Source organism: Rhinopithecus roxellana, chromosome 3 (genome assembly GCF_007565055.1).
Source record: "Rhinopithecus roxellana isolate Shanxi Qingling chromosome 3, ASM756505v1, whole genome shotgun sequence".
NCBI classification, from domain to species: domain Eukaryota; kingdom Metazoa; phylum Chordata; class Mammalia; order Primates; family Cercopithecidae; genus Rhinopithecus; species Rhinopithecus roxellana.
In genome coordinates, this window is record NC_044551.1 from 159,927,822 (window position 1) to 159,949,918 (window position 22,097).

General features: G+C 40.4%; 1 protein-coding gene across 5 annotated transcripts in view; it reads left to right on the plus strand.

The window, feature by feature from the left end:
* The window catches only part of ARHGAP26 (Rho GTPase activating protein 26), a 459,132-nt gene that overhangs the window by 421,183 nt on the left and 15,852 nt on the right, over positions 1-22,097 (plus strand). For 3 of the 5 annotated variants that reach the window (XM_010388274.2, XM_030927932.1, XM_030927930.1), the window contains one exon: positions 16,349-16,624. The exons of 1 other annotated variant lie outside the window; for it this stretch is intronic. In XM_010388274.2, the coding sequence (XP_010386576.1) occupies positions 16,349-16,624 (276 nt within the window). The remainder of the gene's footprint in view (positions 1-16,348; positions 16,625-22,097) is intronic. One more of the 5 variants, XM_010388276.2, reaches the window with a different exon arrangement.

The window sequence follows — 22,097 nt, forward strand, 5'->3', positions numbered from 1 at the left end:
ACCACTGAAAAAATGAGAGGGCAAGCCATACACTGGGAAAATATATTTGCAAATGTTATCACTAATAAAGAACTTGTATCCAGAATCTATGCAGAAATCTTACTACTCAATAAGAACATCATGTCCATAGAATGGGACAGAATTCAGTAATAAACATAAATTGACTACTTATACACGCCAGAACATGGGTGAACTTCAAAAAACATTATGCCAAATGAAATAAGTCACACACAAAAGACGACACAATATGCAATTCCACTTTTATGAAATATCCAGAAAAGGCAGATCTCTAGAGTTAGAATGTAGATCAGTGGTTGCCTGTGGCTGAGAATGGGAGAAGGGCTTAACTGCAAATGGCAGGAAGGACCTTTTGGGGTGGTGGTGACTTTATAAAACTGAATATGAATGATGCTTGCACAGCTCTATCAATGTTCTAAAAGTTGTACACTTAAGACAGATACATTTCATGGTATATAAATTATATCTCAATACTGCTGTTTTAAACTCTCCCAGGAGTACAAAGCATTCCTTAAATGTTGATAACTGTTTTTATTATTCTGTAGGTAGTGTATACAAATGATACCAAAATTAAGAGGGAGAAAAGTTAAATGACTGTGTACACTTTGCTTGAGTGGACAAATATGCTTTTCATTCATTAAATTAGCTCTTCCAAATAATTAAATAGATCTTGGGAAAACATATGCCACACTTTTACAAGAGGGTAAAAAAGGGTTAGTGGCCAAGAACAGAAATTTCCAAAATGTGAGCTGTGTGGCACTGAGATAGCTGAAATAGCTTTCAATGGTGCGTGAATGAACTTTCTTCTATATACTACTAATGATGAGATGTTATTTACAATGGACTAAAGTAGACATTTGTTAAGGAGATCAATCTAAAGAAAATATTAAGAAAATATTATCTATTAAAATTATAATATGTGATACACAGATGTGACAAACATAATGAAGCTGGGGCACGCATGACTGAGGTTGGGCACCACCACCCAGTAGCCAGGAGCAAGAACAATGCCAGTGGGTGGCTGAGAATGAATACTGAAACACAGGCATTAATCCAAGTTTATGCCCAACGTGCCTGTCTCCCTCCCCACCAGGAATGAAATGTCTGAATCTCCACTTCCATCGTATTTGTCAGGCCTAACTGTCTTAGGCAAACTGGCAAGTGGCCATATGTGGAGCTGTCGTGACAACACCAGAATGAGAGCTGTACCATTTTATGACATCAGATAATTCTGACTCAGAAATGTCTGCCTTCCCTGTCTGCCAGCAGTCTTACCATTGGTTTCTGGTAGATCCATTTCCTTTCTTTTAACTATTTACTTGATCCTGTGGAGTCTTTCTTTAAAATACAGTCTTTAGATATTGTCAGTTCCAAGCATTCACAGTGTGCAAGAGATAAAAGAGGGATAAGACAACTGCAATTCAATGTAGCATCAAGACCGAAGGAAAAACACAGCCCTTGAAGATTCCAAGGAGAAAGATCTAACTCACTGGAGAAAGATCAAACTCATTGTGATATCAAAGAAGCCTGAGCAAGGAGGTCACATTTGAAATGGGCTTTGAATGGCAGATGAGCGGCGGTTACGGGAAAGGGAAAGGCATTTCATATGGGAACAGCAGTACCAGCAAGAACATGGAGATGCAAAAGCTTAAAGCACACTCAAGGCACAAGTAAAACCATTTGACTAGAACGGGGTAGGCAAACCAAGGCCCACAGGCCACATCCATCCAGGTGCCTGTTTGTTCTATGGCTTGTGAGAAAAGACTGTTTTTCCATTGTTACATTTTAAATGGTTATGTAAGTACCTCAATAATATTCTCAGTTTTTGCCTCTTGGCCTGCAATGTCTAAACTATTTATTTGATGGCCCCTTAAGAAAAAGTTTGCCGACCTGGAGAGCCCTGGGGACTTTGAAGGCAAGTAATGAGTACTGAGAGGGGAGTTGGGGCTCTGTTGTGAAAGGCCTTGAAATGAGGAAACCCAGCTAGCTTAAGGGAAAGAAATGGAAGTCATAAACTGACATTTTGGGAAGTCTCATGGTGGATCTAACGCTCAGCACGTTTGGATTTAAGAGCCCAAATTATTATTTTGCTTGGCTCTTCTTCCCTCTTTTTTTCATTTTAACTTCATTTGCGGACAGATGTTGGCCATGTAATATGAAAAAAGATTTCTGGTCACCCTAAGCCAATACATTTCATTGTTGGATCCAGAAAGAAGAGCATTCATATGCAATAGGCTCTCCTCATTCACGGTTTTGCCTTCCTTGGTTTCGGTTACTTATGGTCAATGACTGTCTGAAAATATTAAATGAAAAATTACAAAAATAAATAATTTGTAAGTTTTAAACTGCGTAGCATTCCAAGTACCATGATGAAGTCTTGCTCCCCGGGACAGGAATCATCCCTTTGCCCAACATGTCCACACTGTGGACACTAGCCACACTTTAGTTGCTTATTAGCTACCTCAGCTATCAGATTGACTCCAGGTATTACAGTGTTTTTCTTTTTTTTTTTCTTTTTGTCTTTTTTTTTGAGAGAGTCTTGCTCTGTCACCCAGGCTAGAGTGCAGTGGCAAGATCTTGGCTCACTGCAACCTCCGCCTCCCAGGTTCAAGTGATTCTCCTGCCTTAGCCTCCTGAATAGCTGGGATCACAGGTATATGCCACCACACCTGGCTAATTTTTGTATTTTTAGTAAAGACAGGGTTTCACCATGTTGACCAGGCTGGTCTCGAACTCCTGACCTCAGGTGATCCACCCACCCTGGCCTCCCAAAGTGCTGGGATTACAGGCATGAGCCACCACGCCAGGCCTACAGTGCTTATTTTCAAATAATCCTTACTTAACAGTGGCCCCAAAGTCCAAGAATGGTAATGCTGGCAATTTGCATATGCTAAAGAGAAGCCGTAAAGTGCTTCCTGTAAGTGAAAAGGTGAAAGTTACTGACTTAAGGAAGGAAAAATATATGCTGAGGCTGTTAAGATTTGTGGTACAGTAAGATATTTTGAGAGATTACATTCACATAATTTTCGTTATATTGTTTTATAATTGTAGTTGTTCATCTCTTATTGTGCCTACATGTATAAATTCAACTTTACCATAGATAGATACATATAAAAAACATAGTATATACATAGTTCGGTACTATCCCTGGTTTCAGGCATCCACTGAGCATCTTGGAACATAACCACCAAGGATAAGGGGGACTACTTTATTAGACTCCACAGATGAAGAAGGGTTCAATGCTGACCACTGTGGCCAGCCTGGATCACATGCCTGCCCCTGCAGTGAAATCAGTGGGACACTGGACCCACCTGGGTCACTTAGGATGGAATGAACCAGAAGAAGGGGAATGCAAAAATTCTAGAATAAACTGTAACTACTATTCCAGTCTGTCAGAGTAAGAAATTTATTCTACATTCGTTAAGTAACCAGAAATTTATGAGCAGGAAAATGCTCTTCATTCAACAACATTCAACAAATATTTATTAAGCTATGTCTTTAGCAGGTGTATGTACTTACAGTGCACAGTAGAATGGACTGGAATGGTAAAAGGTAAAGAAAACAGGCTGAAGATTCTTGTAACAGTCTAGGTGAGAAGGCCTTTATCCTGTGAGCAATGGGGAAGCACTGAAATGTTTTAAGCAGAGAAATGATGTAATCATCAGATTTGAATTTTGAAATGTTCACCAAGAATAGTTCTCTTAAGTTAAGCATTTATGTATAAAACCTTTTTGCACTATAAGTTAACTCATAGATTATCCAGAGTGCATTTGGATCCACCTCAGATTTGAAAAAAAATAGAAATTATAATTTTGTGAGATCAGAATTGTGTTTTGCCATGTCTGTTTTTCATTGACTTCTCTGTAGATATTTGGTTTTGAAGTACAATAACTTGAAGAGAATATAAAAATGATTTTTCTTCAGTTTGTTTTTATTCACAGATGGTAAAACTTTTTCTCCAGTGGAAAGGGTGACTTTGCTGGAAAATCATTTAAAGTTTTTTTCCAGTCAAGTCAATAAGCTCCTCAGAACCAAATGAACAAGGGGTAAAAATCACCGTGAAGCCTAGTAAGATTACATTCCTTCATGGCAGCCTGCGCCAGCCATTGTGGAGGGCCAGCGGGAACACAGGGAGAATGTCAGGTTTGTGAATGGTCACACTAAAGGAGCAGGGCCAGGTGTGGAAGATATAAATGGGGTAAAGAAAAAGCTTGAGTAGATTAAAATCAGATCAGAGACAATTTTCCACATGTTTAGACTACTAAATAAGCACCAGAATTAGAGGGAAGTCTGCTATTCGCTTGGAGGGAAAGAAAAAGACTTGGAGACTTTCAGCCTTTTCATCAAAATTTGTCTCTCCTTATCTCTCTGCCTCATCTGCCTTTCATGGTATCCGGACCAAGGTTTGTGCATTTGCAAGAGTTTAACTTAATCATCCTGGGCATTGTCCTTAGCAGAAGTGCTGCTTCTATTGCTGAAAAGTCCTGAACATAGTGAAATATTGTAGGCTCCTTACTCAAGGAATCTCCTCTCTCCAGGGTTACCCGTGAGCTGAAATGCCTTGGGCCACTGCTGCTAATTTTAGATACTCCTTTGTTTTCAGCAGTGGACATTTAGATTCTTATTAAATCTTTTTCCTCCCCCTAGTCCAAACAGGAAATATTCCCTGAAAGTAAACCATATAGGAAAGTATGCCAGAGAGCCAGTGCCTCTCAGTCTGTGTTGTTAACATGTTGTACAGCTTACTCAGAGTGCTACATCAGAGACATCCTCCTTGACATCCCCCTACCCAGGGTAAAAGGAAGAGACCACTGATTTACTGTAATAAGTTTACCAAAATAAAAAAGTCTCTAAAAGAGTCAACATAATTTCTCAGTGCAGTAGGCAGAGAAACAATACAAGTTGGGAGCTGCCAACTGTATTGTGCAACCTAAACCATGGATTGGTGCAACAAAGGCTGAACTATCATTTTGCCTCTATTAAACATCCTTATTCTATGGAGTGAAAGTCGCAGTTTGGGTGGCTGGGGAGATTTTTTTTTTTGTAATATTTATTAAATTGTGGTTATAAAAGTAACATGTTAATTGCAAAAATATGTTTTAAAAACAAAAACTTCATGTATGGGGACAAGAGGTCTTGGGGAACTCTGTACTTTCTGCTCAGTTTTGCTGTGAACCTCAAGCTATTCTAAAAAAATAAAGCTATTTCAAAGTTACCTTTAATCTCATCACCCAGAGAATGCTACTAATATGTTAAGGTACTTACTATCCATATGTTTTAAGATAGGTTTGAGCATGTATTAAAAAGTACATGAAATATAAATGTACATCTTAACAAATTGTTATTTAGCAAACACCCCCTAAATAGTACTAAATTATTATTTAGTAACCACCACCCGACACCTGGTTAAGAACTGCAACCTTGCTGGTGTCCACATGTCTTGCTTTCTCCTCCCTCATCACAGTCTTTTTCTTCCCTACAAGGGTAATGTCTAATCTCATGTTTATGGGAATCAATTAGTTTTTATTTATATTTTTACCTCATAAATACATTATTATGTTATTCATGGTAGTCATGTTCTATAAAGTCACTGCAAATATGGAATTACTGAATACTAAACCGTTGCATGGAGGGGAAATACAGAGTGAGCTTTCTGCAAGCCCCTGGTCACACAGTTTCATCACCTGATCAGTACATCAGCCTGTATTATGTGTATTTCTACTTAAAGACACCTTATTTAATATTACTATTGATTTATTAACATTGAACTTAGGACCAGCAGCACCATTAACTCATGCCTGGAGCTCATCTGACACACACATTTTCTCTGTAAGGCACATCACAACTTTCTTGTGCTTAGGAACACTTGACAGTGCTTCAGCTGTATGCTTAGGGGCCATTTTAAATGGCAAAATCACCATCGAAGAGCACAAAAACGTGGTACTAGGTAGACTTTGAACAGACACTTGTTTACAGTATGAGAGCTGAAACAAGGCAGAGCTTTGTTTCAAAAAAGTATTGATTTTGAGGTTACAGATACATTTTAGCATGTAGGTGAATTTGCAAATAAGGAATATGGAAATAATGAGGATAGACTGTATATGTGCCTATATGCAGTATTTTATTGTTTTGAGTTTGGCTTCATTTGCTCAACCATATTTAAGTCATTTATGTTGCTGTAGTTCATTTTCATTGCTGTAGAGTGCACCATTATATTAATACACGAGAATTATTTTTTCATTCTACTTTTTCTGAAATTTTGAATTTCCAGTCTCTGCTTTTACAAATAATTTGCTATACACATTCAATACACGTCTTCCAGTGTACACATAACACACCTTTCTCTAGGGTGTATGTCTAGCAATGGAACTACTGGGTCTGAGAGAATAATATCTTCACCGTTGATAGATAATGCTACCCTATTTTTGAAAATGATAGTAGCAATTTACACCCCTCCTGCAGCAAAATATGAATTACAGATGTACCTCATCCTCATAAACCTCTGGTATTTTCAGCATTTTGATGTTAACTATTTAGTCATTCTGGTGGGTGTGCAGTAACGTCTCACTGTGGTTTTAATCTGCATTTCCTGCAGTGCAGAAAGGTTGAGTGCCTTTTCTTTTGGATTTTCTCTTTTAATATCCCTATTCAGGTTTCTTGCCCATTTTCCACTTGGTTGTCTTTACTCACCAGTAGGAAATCTTTACATAGTCTGGTTATAAACCCTTTGCTCATTTGTATGTTGTAGGCTGCCTTTTTACTCTTTTAATATTGTTTTTGATATGCCCTCTCTATGCCCTATTGGATAAATTCCAACCTCTGTTTGGGAACCTTCAGTTTCTGGAGTTATTTCTTCTAAAATCGGTATTGTTTGCCTTTGGCATTTAGGTCTATAATCTATCTGGAACACATTTGTTATGTATGGTGTGAGGTAGGGGATTGTGTCATTTTTTTCCATAGAGATATCCAGTTATTCTAGCACCATGTATAAAAGAGCACTTTCCATTAGTAGTATAAAATAGTATAGGCCCATGATAAATTCCAAACAGTAAAAATAAAAAAGTGAATGTACAGTCCATATCTGTACATTCAGTTCCCTACTCTCAACCCCCTGAGACAGTCATAGTTTCTTGCTTACAGATTTTAAGAATCATGTTTAAACATCTCTAGCATTTAAACAGTGGCTTTAGATTATACCCCAGAACAATGAAAGATTGGATGTAGTAGCACTATTGCTTTCCTTTTATTTTTATGTTACTTGAGTGAATTTGTTTTGGCAAGCACAATATCTTCATTATGTAGAGAAAGGCAATTGTACTGCATTCAATTTAAGAGTTATATGCCTAGTAAGGAAGTATTGGGATTTCTTAGCAACTATTCATATCTTTTGAAATAGCAAATGTTACCATATGAACACTTCATAATGCCCCCAAAATGCTTTAGTGTTTTTTAAAAAATAAATTCATAAATTGTGAAATTTTTTAGTTGAGAGAAAGTAAATAATTTTCATTCTGGGAAGTTCTGTTGTGCCTGAAATGTGGTATTGGAAAAGATTGAGAGGCTACACTTAGGTTCAACAGGAAAGAATATTAAGCTCAATAAGTATTGTGAGCCATGGTGCACAATAGAAGCATTCTGCCCATTTAACCTTTCTGGCCCTTTCCCTTGAGGTTTTTCTGTACAATGAGCAGTTGAACTCGGAGTGTTGTCCGGATGTCTTTGCTTCCAATCTGGAATTTTTCCCTCTACCTCATATTTCTGTATTATTCAATGAGAAAAGATTCAGATTATTGACTTGGGGAACATTAAGGATGATGTATGTGCTATTCCAAAATCTTGAATTTTGTTTAAATCATGGAATTACTTGCCATTCCTACTCACCCCATCTAAGTTTAAAGTTTATTTAAAACTTCATAAATTATTTTATTTGTGTAAATAATTTCAACTTTTAGATTCAGGGAATACATGTACAGGTTTGTTCCATGGGCATATTGTGTGATGCTGAGGTTTGGGGTACGAATGATCCCATCTCCCAGGTCATAGCCACAGTACCCAATAGTTTAACAAAATTTTTTTAAAGCTAGAAAACAGAATCACTGCATTGTAAACTAGTCAAGCCATTTTTAAAGCAAATTATTGAAGAAGTATTTTAAAATGCAATTCCCTATTATTGTTAATACCTTAAGGGGATTTCAGTAGTTTCGTTAAAATCAGAAACAGAACTCTGTCATTTTTTAAATAAAAATGCATGTTAAATTATATTAGATGAGGGGAAATAATCTGTGCAAAGACATCTGCACATGAGTAATAGAAAAGAACATGGAACAGTCAAGCTTAGGGACATGTGAATTTTTTCTGCTCGTAAAGTTGTGAAGTACATACTGAAAATCCAGGAGGTTAGGACTTATACAGGATTTCTGTGTTGTAAAAGCTTGAGTGGACACACATAAGGAATATATGTCTTCAAATTTTCAACAGATAAAAACTGGTTTTGTGTCATTTGGTCTGGTTTACCACTAGCCAATTTACCACTATTCCTTTTGGCTCTATTTTCTTGGCTAAACTTTGATTTCCCTCTACCTTAAGTCAAACCATAAAGAGATATTTTCCAAGGAAGAAGAATTCAGTGAAATGGGATTAGGTTAGATAGGACATTTTAGATTTTCATGGAAGTTTCTTCTCTTTTTCATCATAGGGAAAATTAAAGCTGCCCCCTGTTACTTAAATAGCACCATCCCCAGTTAACAGTCTAACCCAGAAGGGGAACTGACAGCATTAAGATGAGCCCTGGGCCAGTGATCCAAGGCTCAGCCCAGGCCTGAGACATATGATTGGGGACCTGGACTGCAGATCATGGGCCACTGCCTGGCAGAGACGTGCAAATGCCAATTTTGCTGCTTCTCCATAGTCTGACACTGCGGAGACTCTTAGTGCAAGACTCTCAGGCCCTTCCTTGTGTGCCTCATCCCTCCTACTTCGTCCTTGTTTTGAAAGTCCTACACTAAGCTACAAATCCACTACTCTCTTTTCCTTTGAGAGCAGCCATATCTTTCAACTAGGGGGTCTCATGTCTCCGGATTGTGGATATCTGTCTGTCTATCCATCTGCCTGTCTTCTTCCCCACGCGACCGTCTTGTCAAAATGCCCTTTGGAAAATTAAACATTGCTTCCACGTGGAAACAGAGCACAGGCAGGGAATTGTATTCATTTGTATATCACTGAAAAGATCAGGAAAGCAAAGAGTCCAAGGTGACCTCTGAACACCGAAAAAGTGTCCATCTAATTTTTTTCTAATGATCATGCTTAATGGTGGTGGTGTCATGGTGAGAAGGAATTCTCAATGTTGGTGGAAATGCACAGCAGTAGAACCTTTCTGGAAAGCTATTGGCACGGTATATCAAGACCTTTGAAAGAAACTCCTAGCCTTTGACCCACTAATTTTGCTTTCAGGAATTTATGCCAAGGAAACAATTGAGACACTGGCAGGAATCCTCTACAAAGATGTGCGTTGTAATACTATTTATAATAGCTAAAGGGGGATAGGAGTCTGAGTGTACACAATAAGAAAATGGTTACATTAATCAGAGTATACCATACAATAGAACACCTGTAGCCATTTTTAAAATATGTTATCAAAGGCTATATTATGGCATTGGAAAATGCCTTATTAAGTGGGAAAAAAGCAGGGTATTAACTACATGTGTAGTATAATTCTCCAAAAAAAGTGAGGACAAATATGCCAAAGTGTTAACAGTGATTATCAGTGGCATAAATTATGTATGATTTTATTTCTTTTCTTCTTGATTTTTGGTATTTTCCAATTTTCTACAAGGCCGTCGGTAATTTTCATTATTAGAATTTTGAAAGATTAACTTCCTTCTTCATGGTCAGCTTACTCCTCCAGTAATAGAACCTCTCATCTTGTAGTAGCTCTACTACTGTGGTGTGGAGACCAGAGAGGGTCTGCCACATCCCTTGTCACACTGGGAGCCTGCCTGGGCAGCCCTGCCACAGTACAGCAGGCATTCCCTGGCTGGTCCAGCAGACGTTCCATCAGTCAAGTGAGTCACCACAGAAGGGTGTCAAGCTGATGATATTGCTACACACTGTACTTGACCTATCAGCCACAACCCAGTATGCTGCCAAACCTTTTAGCCTTATCTTCCTAAACCGTTATTCTTTCACTGTCCAGTGAATTTCAGAGAGACTGACTGGGACTGTCTGACTCCTTTTGAGGACACTGTGGGCCAGCAAACTAAAGTGGATGTAAGCCTACCAGTTGAATCCAAACCAGACCAGCAAATGTTCCTTCCATGCTGAAGTATATGCCATGTTGTTGCTGTCATTGGGCCTAGATGTGGGGGCCTGGGAGGAACCCAGGAATATTTAGGGGCACCAGGTATTCAGCTCAAGACACCCATCTGGACTCTGAGGGTTGTAGGAATGCCTTTAGGAGTCGTCTGCTAAAATTGTAGTTATAAAATCATTTTTTCCTCTTTTTAATTGTTTGTTATCCTTGGCTTCATTAGTGGGAAAGAGGTTGCAAATTTGATATTGGAGGTTTCAGAGCCAGGAGTGAAATTGACCATTTTGAAATTTGTCTGTTTTGTTTTGGGTTTGATGAGGGGCTGGAGGGAGCAAGATTTTTATTGTATTTATTTATTTATTTTGTCTGCCATTGTCATTTTCAAGTAATCTACAGCCAGACACTTCTGTAGTGAAAGGAGAATTTAAGATTCTACAAAGAGTCTTGGGCCATAATAACCATCCCTGTGCGTCTTATATCTCACATATGTGTTTGTTCTATGAGTATGAGAATGCGTAGTCATACACCTTCAGTTTTGCATCAGAACTAAAATACAATGTGCTCTCTATTTCTTGGAGGAGTGTTCGTCTGTTTACAGTCCTTCTGTTGCAACAGGCATCATTGTGGTACATAAAAATGTGCAGTAGTATTGTTGATGGGTTTATTGCCATGACTCTAAAGTACAAATAAACAAAAGGCATAATTTCTTTAGTCATTTAAAGAATCACAGAAGTGAAGAGTTCTGTAGATGTCAATTAGGTCTGCTTGGTCCATTCCTGAGTTCAAGTCCTGAATATCCTTGTTAATTTTCTGTCTTGATCTGTCTAATGTTGACAGTGGAGTGTTAAAGTTTCCCACTATTATTGTGTTGTAGTATAAGTCTCTTTGTAAGTCTCTGAGAACTTGCTTTATGAATCTGGGTGTTCCTGTACTAGGTGCATATATATTTAGGATAGTTAGCTCTTCTTGTTGCATTAAGTTAGCTCTTCTTTTTGCATTGATCGCTTTACTATTATTTAATACACTTCTTTGTCTTTTTTGATCTTTGTTGGTTTAAAGTGTTTTATCAGAAACTGGGATTGCAATCCTGCTTTTTTATTTTTTATTTTTATTTTTTGCTTTCCATTTGCTTGGTAAATTGAAGTGAACTGCCATTCACAATTGCTACAAAGAGAATAAAATACCTAGGAATACAACTTGCAAGGGTTGTGAAGGATCTCTTCAAGGAGAACTACGACCACTGCTCAAGGAAATAAGACAAGGACACAAACAAATGGAAAAACATTTCATGCTCATGGATAGGAAGAATCAATATCATGAAAATGGCCATACTGCCCAAAGTAATTTATAGATTCAATGCTATCCCCATCAAGCTACCATTGACTTTCTTCATAGAATTAGAAAAAACTACTTTAAATTTCATAGGGAACCAAAAAAGAGCCCATATAGCCAGGACAATCCTAAGCAAAAAGAACAAAGCTGGAGGGAACACGCTACCTGACTTCAAACTATGTTACAAGGCTCCAGTAACCAAAACAGCATAGTATTGGTACCAGAACAGATATACAGACCAATAGAAAAGAACAGAGGCTTCAGAAATAATGCCACACGTCTACAACGACCTGATCTCTGACAAACCTGACAAAAACAAGCAATGGGGAAAGGATTTCCTGTTTAATAAATTGGCTGGCCATATGCAGAAAACTGAAACTGGACTCCTTCCTTACATCTTATACAAAAATTAGCTCAAGATGGATTAAAGACTTAAACGTAAGACCTAAAGCTGTAAAAACCCCCAAAAAACCTAGGCAATACCATTCAGGATATTGGCATGGTCAAAGACTTCATGACTAAAACACCAAAAGCAATGGCAACAAAAGCCAAGATTGACAAATGTGATCCAATTAAACTAAAAAGCTTATGCACAGCAGAAGAAACTATCATCAGAGTGAACAGGCAACCTACAGAATAGGAAAAAATTTTTGCAATCTGTCTATCTGACAAAGGGCTAATATCCAGAATCTACGAGGAACTTAAACAAATTTACAAGAAAAAAAAAAACCATCAAGAAGCGGGTGAATTATATGAACATATACTTCTCAAAAGAAGACATTTATGTGGCCAAAAAAATATGAAAAAAACGCTCATCATCACTGGTCATTAGAGAAATGCAAATCAAAACCACAGTGACATACCATCTCATGCCAGTTAGAATGGCGATCATTAAAAAGTCAGAAAACAACAGATGCTGGAGAGAATGTGGAGAAATAGGAAGCTTTTACACTGTGGCTGGGGGTGCAAATTGGTTCAACCATTGTGGAAGACAGTGTGACGATTTTTCAAGGATCTAGAACCAGACATACCATTTGACCCAGCAATCCCACTACTGGGTATATACCCAAAGGATTATAAATCATTCTACTATAAAGACACATGCACATGTATGTTTATTGCAGCACTAGTCACAATAGCAAAGACTTGGAACCAACCCAAATACCTAGCAATGATAGACTGGATAAAGAAAATGTGGCACATATACACTGTGGAATACTATACAGCCATAAAAAAGGATGAGTTCATGTCCTTTGGAGGGACATGGATGAAGCTGGAAACCATCATTCTCAGCAAACTAACGCAGGAACAGAAAACCAAACACCGCATGTTCTCACTCCTAAGTGGGAGTTGAACAATGAGAAAACATGGACACAGGGAGGGGAACATCACACACCAGGGCCTGTCAGGGGGTAGGGGGCTAGGGGAGGGATAGCATTAGGAGAAATACCTAATGTAGATGACAGGTTGATGGGTGCAGCAAACCACCATGGCACGTGTATATCTGTGTAAGAAACCTGCACATTCTGCACATGTATCCCAGAACTTAAAGTATAATTTTAAAAAATCACAGAAATACTATGGAGTATGTATTTTATTATTATACCAATTCAAACATAGTGGTAATAAATGTTAAAAAGCGGTCACTTAATACCAAATGTTACTGCTATGGCTAAACCACAAACAAACAAATGAAATTCTGAAATTCTGTTGTTAAAAATTGCATTTGAGGCCAGGCACAGTGGCTCATGCCTGTAATCCCAGCACTTTGGGAGGCCAAGGTGGGTGAAATACCTGAGGTCAGGAGTTCAAGACCAGCCTGACCAACATGGTGAAACCCTGTCTCTACTAAAATACAAAAAATTAGCCAGGCATGGTGGCGGGGATCTATAATCCCAGCTACTTGGGAGGCTGAGGCAGGAGAATAGCTTGAACCCAGGAGGCAGAGGTTGCAGTGAGCCGAGATCGCACCATTGCACTCCAGCCTGGGTGACAAGAGCAAAACTCCATCTCCAAAAAAAAAAAAAATTGCAGTTGATACTACGGTAATCAACATGGGGATTGAGGAGTAAGTTGTTATAATAGTTACGAATATCCTGCATTCCAGCCACACCCCCAGATAATTTCAGCCATGTACTTCTGGCCAAGAACCACTTAGATATCTGAGGTTGTGAAAAACATTTAGAACCCACATTGTGTTCACAGAATATGTTCCCAACTATGCCATTAGCCAAAGGCATAATTCTTGGTACAGATGGAATAGGAAGCTGGAGGTGTTTCCTACTTATTAAAGTCATTAAAAAAAAAAAAAAAAAAAAAAGTTGGAAGGACTTTTTAATTGTCCTGTGGTAACCACTGACCAAAAGAACACATTGGTAAAAGCCCCTGGGTCTGGGCTGTTCTCTTGAATCTCCAAATTGTCCCTGGTTCTGCTTGGGTTCCTGGACTGGGTTGTGGTTTGAAAGTTGTTGCCAGGCCTTGCCTACTAGGTCATTGCCTGGTGGGGCGGGGTTGTGTTGAGAGGACTGAGAAAGTGAGGCCTCTCTGACTAGCAGCAACTGTGGAAGAAAATGGAAACTGCACAGTAGAAAGAAGTTGACACTTTTCCTAGGACTCGAGACAGAATCAAGGGGGAGCCAGGTATTAAGCTAATAATAGCTTAGCCCTCAGCTGATGGATCTTACTGTCTTACATTACTATTGTTTTTAAATCTGTTGCTTCTTGTCAAATATATTTTAAGCTCTTGAAGTCAAGGGACCTTGGCAAATATCATTTATTGTCTTGAACATACTAAGTGCTCAATGACTAGCTTTTGCTGGATTAACAAAAAAAAAGTTTTAAAGAGTCATACTCTTTACATTTTATTTCTTCTCTTATATGAATTCCTTCTGCTATATGAATCTGCCAGACTGAACACTGGAGGCAGGATTGGGGATTTTGTTGGAATTTAGAATATGTTGAGTCTTATTGTGATTCTCTATCACTGTATTGTCATTTTCCCATGCAAATAGGGTAGGAATCTAAAGGAAACACATGAATCAGTGGTTAAGAAGAGTTCTAATGCTATGACTGAGTCTATGAAGAAGCTTGGCACAGGCTAGAGGAACAGGGCAAGTCCTGCTATCTCAGAGGGAGTATACTGGCTGCAGGAGCCCTGGCCTTAGAATCAGCAGATGAGGTTTGAACCTCAGCCCTGTTACTTATAGGCTGGGTATCCTTAGGGAAGCCTCAGCTTAGCCCAGATTTCCACATCTGTGAAATGGGAATTATAGCAGTACCTGTTTGTGGGCTTTTCGGGTGTGTAAATGAGATTCATTAGTTTATTCAATAATGATTTGTTAAATATAATACCTACAGACACTATTTTAGACATTGGATATACAGCAGTAAGCAAAACAAAAGCCTCTGCCTCATGGAATTTATATTCTAAAAATATACGTAATTAAATTTAATAAAGTGTTTATCAGTCACATTAGTTTGAGCCTCTCTGATGAACTCACACTGGTTTTTGCTGTTATTTGTCTATAGGAGTTACAACAGTAAGTAATTAGGGCTACTCTTGTGGTGTCATGTTTGAATTGGTATAACCCTAGGGAAGTCCCAGTAAGTAGGACATTTGTGTGTGCCTGCTAAATTGCAGTACGCTTAGAAAGTCTGTTCCCCTTGAACTGGATTTCTGTCATTTTTGCCCCCATGAAGTGCTTAGTTCAAACAGTCCAGCAGTCTGCTGAGATTCGAGGGTGGCAAGTGGTGGTGTGGCTGAACTGGTTTCTCTCAGTCGTTGGTGTTTGCCCTATTTGTAATGTATGATTTCACAGAGTTGTGAAGGTGCTTGTGTCATTTGTGGAAATAAGTCAAAAGGCTAACACAACCAATTAAAATCCACAAGCCACATTTCAGTGAGTAATTTCATCCTTTCCTCTCCAAACTTTTCATTAGCCACCCGTCAAAGAACAAAAAGAACAAATTGAAGGTTTCAGCTCATTTTTTTTATTGCCTTGCCTCTGGGGCTTTTTCTTTGAGTATCGTAATGCCCAAATTCCACGAAAGGAGAAAGGGCGAGCCCGGGCAGCAAACCTCAGAGGAACCGCATTCTGCTGGTAATTGCATACCATCTCCCAAGAGGTGGATCTGTATTCACCTCCATCGGCTATCGGCTTCTTCATGCAGCACTTCAGATCTCCAGTGGCACACAGCCCATCTAGTTAAAAATGCAAACAGGAAATTATTTTCTCACTGAATGGCCTTTGTGGCCCAGAAGAAAAAAAAAATGGTCATTTCTGCTGAGACATAACCTGAAAAACACTCTCACAAGAGTGGAAGCTGAAGGCTCACTATAAGCTAGCCCTGCCTTGGAACAAGGCTGGTGATAGCATGTGTGTGTGGGAACTCATGTGCATGGGCTCAGGGTATTTGTCACCAATGGACATGATTGAAGAAGCTTCTATCACCTGGAAAGCAGTTGTTCTGCTGGGCAAAGCTTGTTTATACTCCGAGGAATTACAGAACAGACGTTACTTGATGCAGAGGTTTGGTCTGGAGGACTGTGACATGGCCCTGACAGCACGTCCCTGGGTTTCGGTGCTCCTCTGCTCTGCCCAGCTTTCCGTCATCTGGCCTCCCATGACCTCCTGTGCTCCCATTGTGGTTTCCCTGTGTGCTGACAAGTTTTCTGGTTGTTATGTCTTGCAGCCCCCCGAATCCAAGCCCAACTTCACCCCTCTCGCCATCTTGGCCCATGTTCTCGGCGCCATCCAGCCCTATGCCCACCTCATCCACGTCCAGCGACTCCTCCCCCGTCAGGTCTGTTGCAGGGTTTGTTTGGTTTTCTGTTGCTGCCGTTGTTCTCTCATTGGCTTGGTCCTCTCTTCATGCAGTGTTCAGCCTCCTCGTCAACTTTGTTCCCTGCCATCCAAACCTGCACTTGCTTTTTGACAGGCCAGAAGAAGCGGTACGTGAAGACTCCAGGTAAAATCTCGGATGATGACCAATCTGTTCCCGTTTATCCAAAGCTGGCCAGGGGCAACAGGGGCTGCCTCTGCTCTCCTGTGGTTCCATCCTAAGAGACCAGAGCTAAAAGGGACCATTTGCATGAACCAGCATGGCACTTTTCACACCCTTTTTAACCCTGACTCAAGTTTCTGAACTAATCTCTCTGGTGCCTAGAGTTAGGGGAAGGAGCACCTCCTGAATCAGACTCTGGTTTTGACGACTCTCTCAATTTCATGTGCTCGCTGTGCTTTGGTGTAAGATAACATAAGCGGGAACAGTGTTGAGACACGTGCCAACCTTTTCTTCTCTCTTTTTTATCAGGTAGCAACAGGCAACATTTATTTGCGGGGTTGGGCCCCTGGCCCTTGAGCGGTGACACCGAGTCACTTAGACCAGATCCAGTGGGGGAGAGCCAAATAGAACACAGAATAAAAGCTTGAGAGATGAAGCGATTTCTCTTAAATTGCTCATGGCTTATGCCTCCGTGTCCCCCATATACTCCCAGAACCATCCATACTCCCAGCCTGCTTCTGTCTCTGTGTGTCATGAAGCCTGAGCTGTCCTGGGAATAGGCATACCTCTCTCTGAGGGAGAGCAGCTTGACCTAGTTCCTCTTCTCAGGGCCATGCTGTAGTTTTCCCTGCTTTTGTGACTTTCGCACTTAAGTTATTTACTCTTGTGCTCTTTGGGAAAAAAAGAGCTGTTTACAACCAGGAAAAGAATGAATAGGGATCCTGCAGAATTCCTATGCTGTGAAGCTCCTGAACATGCTTCTCTCTCAAGCTTAGTCTCGGCTTTCAGACAACCAAATAGTAGAGCCCAGTTTTAAGCATCAGAAGCGTTTTGGGCTTTGGGAGTATTTTCTCTTCTGTCTTTTTCTCCAAAGGGTGGATCCAGCAGAGAGGCTTAAATAATTGGTGAAGCCGAGTTTCACTTTTAGAAGAAAAGAAAACCCCATGCTATTTATATAGATACAGATACATGTATTACTTTATTCCCCACTAGGCACTTACACATCTATCATTTCATTCTATCCTCATGTGAGAATGAGAAGAGAAATGGCCTGAAACCTATTGTGGAAAAAGAAAACTAAAGCACAGTGAGGTGACTTGGACACGATGACATGACTAAATGAGAGCCAATCCAGAATTCAGGACTTCTCCCCCTCAGCTCAGCACTCTTTCCTCCAAACACGTGGGTAACCCCAGCTTTGAGTTTCCATGCCACTCCCGGCCCAGAGCCTGGCTTGCTCTTTTAGGTTTTATACAGCTTTCTATCTGGCTTTGTCCTGGATGATGGGAAGGAGCTTTTCAATAAATTCTTTTTTTTTTCTCACTCTATAAATAAGGGAAATTTTCAGATCATGTCTTTCTGACATTCTAGTGATTTCCTAATCATTCCTTGGACATCTTCTGGGCACTTTGGGAGACATTAACTTTTTAAGATACCAGAAATAGCATGGATTCTCATTAGATCATACGGACCTGAACCAGAGGGAACTAAGTGACCACAGACAAGTCAGCTTCCAAAATGCCTCACTCACTCATTAGAGAAACTTGGGCTTTAGGAGAATGTAGTTCCTTCATTTTTATCAAAATGGAGTAAAAATCTTCACAATATTGGCCCTTTGGACAAAATGGGTTAAGAGACTCGAGAGTGGCATCACTCAGCTAAAATCCTAAAATGTCCTCTCTGCCTTGATGGCACTCACTTTTTTGTGACTCTGAGCTTTGGGGCCCTGTTTCTTGTCAAGTATCTTTACCTCTTCACTCATTTTCATCTCCCCAAGTATTTCCAGACTGTTTTTCCTTCTTACCTCTTCCTACCTCCCAAAGTATTTCCAGATTGACAGAGGGCAGTGGCAATAGAATCTGCCCATCTTGTGTGTCTGGGGTCACAATCAGTCAGTACCTCCTCCTCTGGCCATTGTTAGAATAGCACCATTTGGACACCCTTTAGGAAGCTGCCCTCTTGAAATAGTCAAGGCAGGCAGGGCGCAGTGGCTCACACCTGTAATCCCAGCACTTCAGGAGGCTGAGGCGGGGAGATCACCCGAGGTTAGGAGTTCAAGACCAGCCTGGACAACATGGAGAAACCTCATCTCTACTAATTAGTAAAGTACAAAAATTAGCCAGGCATGGTGGCAGGCGCCTGTAATCCCAGCTACTCAGGAGGATTGCTGGAACCTGGGAGGCAGAGGTTGCAGTGAGCCAAGATCATGCCATTGCATTCCAGCCTAGGTGACAGAGCTAGACTCCATCTCAAAAAAAAAAAAAAAAAAAAAAAGTCAAGGCAGAGTTGGGCTAAGTGTGTATGCCCAGGGGAGCACAGATAGCAACATTGCTGGGGAGCTAGCTCATCAGAGGAACAGAGAGGGCCAAAACCTATATACTGCAGTGTATAGCAAAGAGGTGGTGGTATACACCCATTATTCATTGAGGCCTCCCACAAATCCACTTCCAGAGCATAAACTTCAGATTTCCTTCCTGAGCAAAGCCTTTAAAAGTAAATATTGAATTAGACCTAATCAGTGGTCCCATGAACTTCTGAATGATGTCTCCTCTGGAAATTGCTTCCTGTCTGTATTAGTCGGTTTTCATGCTGCTGATGAAAACATACCCAAGACTGGGAAGAAAAAGGTGTTTAACGGACTTACAGTTCCACATGGCTGGGGAGGCCTCATAATCATGGCAGAAGGCAAGGAGGAGGAAGTCCTGTCTTTCATGGATGGCAGCAGGCAAAAAGAGAGTTTGTGTAGGAAAGCTCCCGTTTTTGAAACCATCAGATCTCATGAGACCCAATCACTATTACGAGAACAGTACAGGGAAGACCATCCCCCATGATTCAGTCATCTCCACCGAGTCTCTCCCACAACACGGGAATTATGGGAGCTACAAGATGAGATTCAGGTGGGGATGCAGAGCCAAACCATATCACTGTCCCCTCTTCAAACCATTTATAGACCTTGTTTGTTCAAAGTCAGGAATGGAGATGCCTTTTGCAGCACAGTAGAGACAGGGTGCCGGAGATGCATTCCCTCCATATTTCCCTTTTCTTTCACTTGCTCATCCCTCCCCCATAAAAGCCCACAGCCCCAAACCCATAACTTGCATTTGCACAGGAGTCCCTGGAATTATGCCTAAATGATCAACCCTTTGCCACCTGCCAGTCTAGCTGGTCCCACCTCCCTGTAGTGCCATATGATGGAGAATGGGTCATCATTTTGCAAGGTTTGCAAGGGCATTTGAGGGAAACTCCTGTGAGTGCTTTCCAGGCCTTGTGCCATACTCAGAAGCGAAAATTAAAAGGGAACTAGCAGGAGGATCCAAACTTGTTCATGCCTTTAAAGGCCCAGCTGAAGTCTGAAGGGCAGTGTGACAGGAGCAGCCAAAAACTGCTCCAGGCTCTCTGTAGCCAGTTTTGAGATGCACTGTGAAGAAGAGGAAGCCAAAGAACCAGTGATGCCTGGTGGAGATTTTTAATTTTTTTTCAATCAGAGCCAAAGCCTACAAACACAATCTTTCTGCCAACAGGATTTGTCTGTTTTGGTAGGAACCCTACCTAAAGCAAACTGCTTAAGGCCTTTGAGAAGGAGTTATGGGACACTTGACTTGTTGAGCTGACAAGCTTTTAAGAAGATAAGACTTTTTGGGTAGGGTTGCCAGATTTAGCAAATAAAAATACAGCATACCCAGTTAAATTTGGATGGTAGATAAACAACAAAAATGTTTTCATATACATATGCCCCATACAATATTTGGGACATAATGTATACTAAAGAAATATTTATTGTTTAATCTGCCATCCAAATTTAACTAGGTGTCCTGTATTTTATCTGGCAACCCTACCCATTCCTACTCCTTGGGCAATAGGAATGGCCCCCTTTAAAAGCACCTCTTCTATCATTTGTCCCATTTTTGTGCCTATCCTATGGCAGTAGAGGGAGATCTCAAGGGAAAATTCCTCCCATAGACTGTTGGCTACTTATCAACTTGAGGAAAAAACAAGGCCCTTTCATGGCTTGCTTATTTATTTATTTATTTATTTACTTACATTTTTTTTGAGACAGGGTCTCACTTGACTAGAGTACAGTGGTGCAATCTCTGCTCATTGCGGCCTCAACTTCCTGGGCTCAACCAGTTCTCCTGCCTCAGCCTCCCAAGTAACCTGGACTCCACACGTGTCCCATCATGCCTGGCTAATTTTTAAAATTTTTTTGTAGAGATGGAGGTGTCTACAGTCTGGTCTTAAATTCCTGGGCTCAAGCAATCCTCCCACCTCCCAAAGTGCTAGGATTACAGGCATGTGCCACAGCACCTAGTCTGTTATTTTTTAATGTATGATGTTATTGCCACTTCGTTATTCAATTTCACAAACCTAATATCAATGGAATGTTACTCCTTTTGAATGATAATCTTGGACACCTGGACCATTCCCTTTTATTTCTGCCTGCCAAATACCCCTGCTGGTTTCCAGGCTTGCCCCTGTTTTGTCCCATTATCCTTATTTAGTGAGGTTAAAAGTAATGTTTGCGAAAATCCAGTCAGAGGAGCCTTTCCTCAGATGCTGTTTCCCTTACTTTTAGTCCCCCTTCCCTGGTCTCTTTGCTTTTTACCTACCTGCTCTGCCCTGCCCAGGACCTGCTCTGCCCTGTCCTCAAGAGGCAGAAATATTGCCTCAAAACCTGGTCTCTGAGACCCCGGCTAATGTGAACTGGATTCTCCTTTCACCTTCAATGTCATAACAGGCTCCATTTGCCTGTCAGTATAGTCTTTTATCTGTTTTAGCACTTTTCACAGCCAAGTCACTCCTCCTCTCTGCTTCCCAGCTTCTCAAAAAAAAAAAAAAAAAAAAAAAAAAAAAAAAAAAAAAAAAAAAAAAAGCCTCTTATGTTCCTCCCTGGAAAGTTGCACATAGGATATTTGGTCCTTGCTGGCCAACACAGACTTGGTTTCTTTGGCTCACAGACTGTGCCCTTTGTCCTGAACTTTATTCTTTCATCATAATTAGCCAGGAAGAGCTGTTTTCCTGTTGGAGCTGATGAATACTAAGGACTCTTCTTTCCTTCGTTCCCAGGGGTCCCACTTCATTTTCTCCCGCTTTCCCAGTGTTTTCCCACCTGGCCATCATCTCTTGGCTCCTAGAAAACCAGAGGGAACAACAGTAAACTATGGCCCAGTAATAAATTCGAGATAACCATTTACTTGGATCACCCTGCACAATCTCACTTTGTGAGACCATGTGGCTCACAAAGCTTAAAATATTTACCACCTGGCCCTTTGCGGAAAAAGTTTGCCACCCTCTGCTCTAGAACAGTGGCTCTCAACCCTCATTGCATATTGGAATTACTTGGAGAGCTTTTTTAAAATATTGATGCTCAGCTGGGTGTGGTGGCTCACGCCTGTAATCCCAGCACTTTGGGAGGCAGAGGCAGGTGGATCATGAGGTC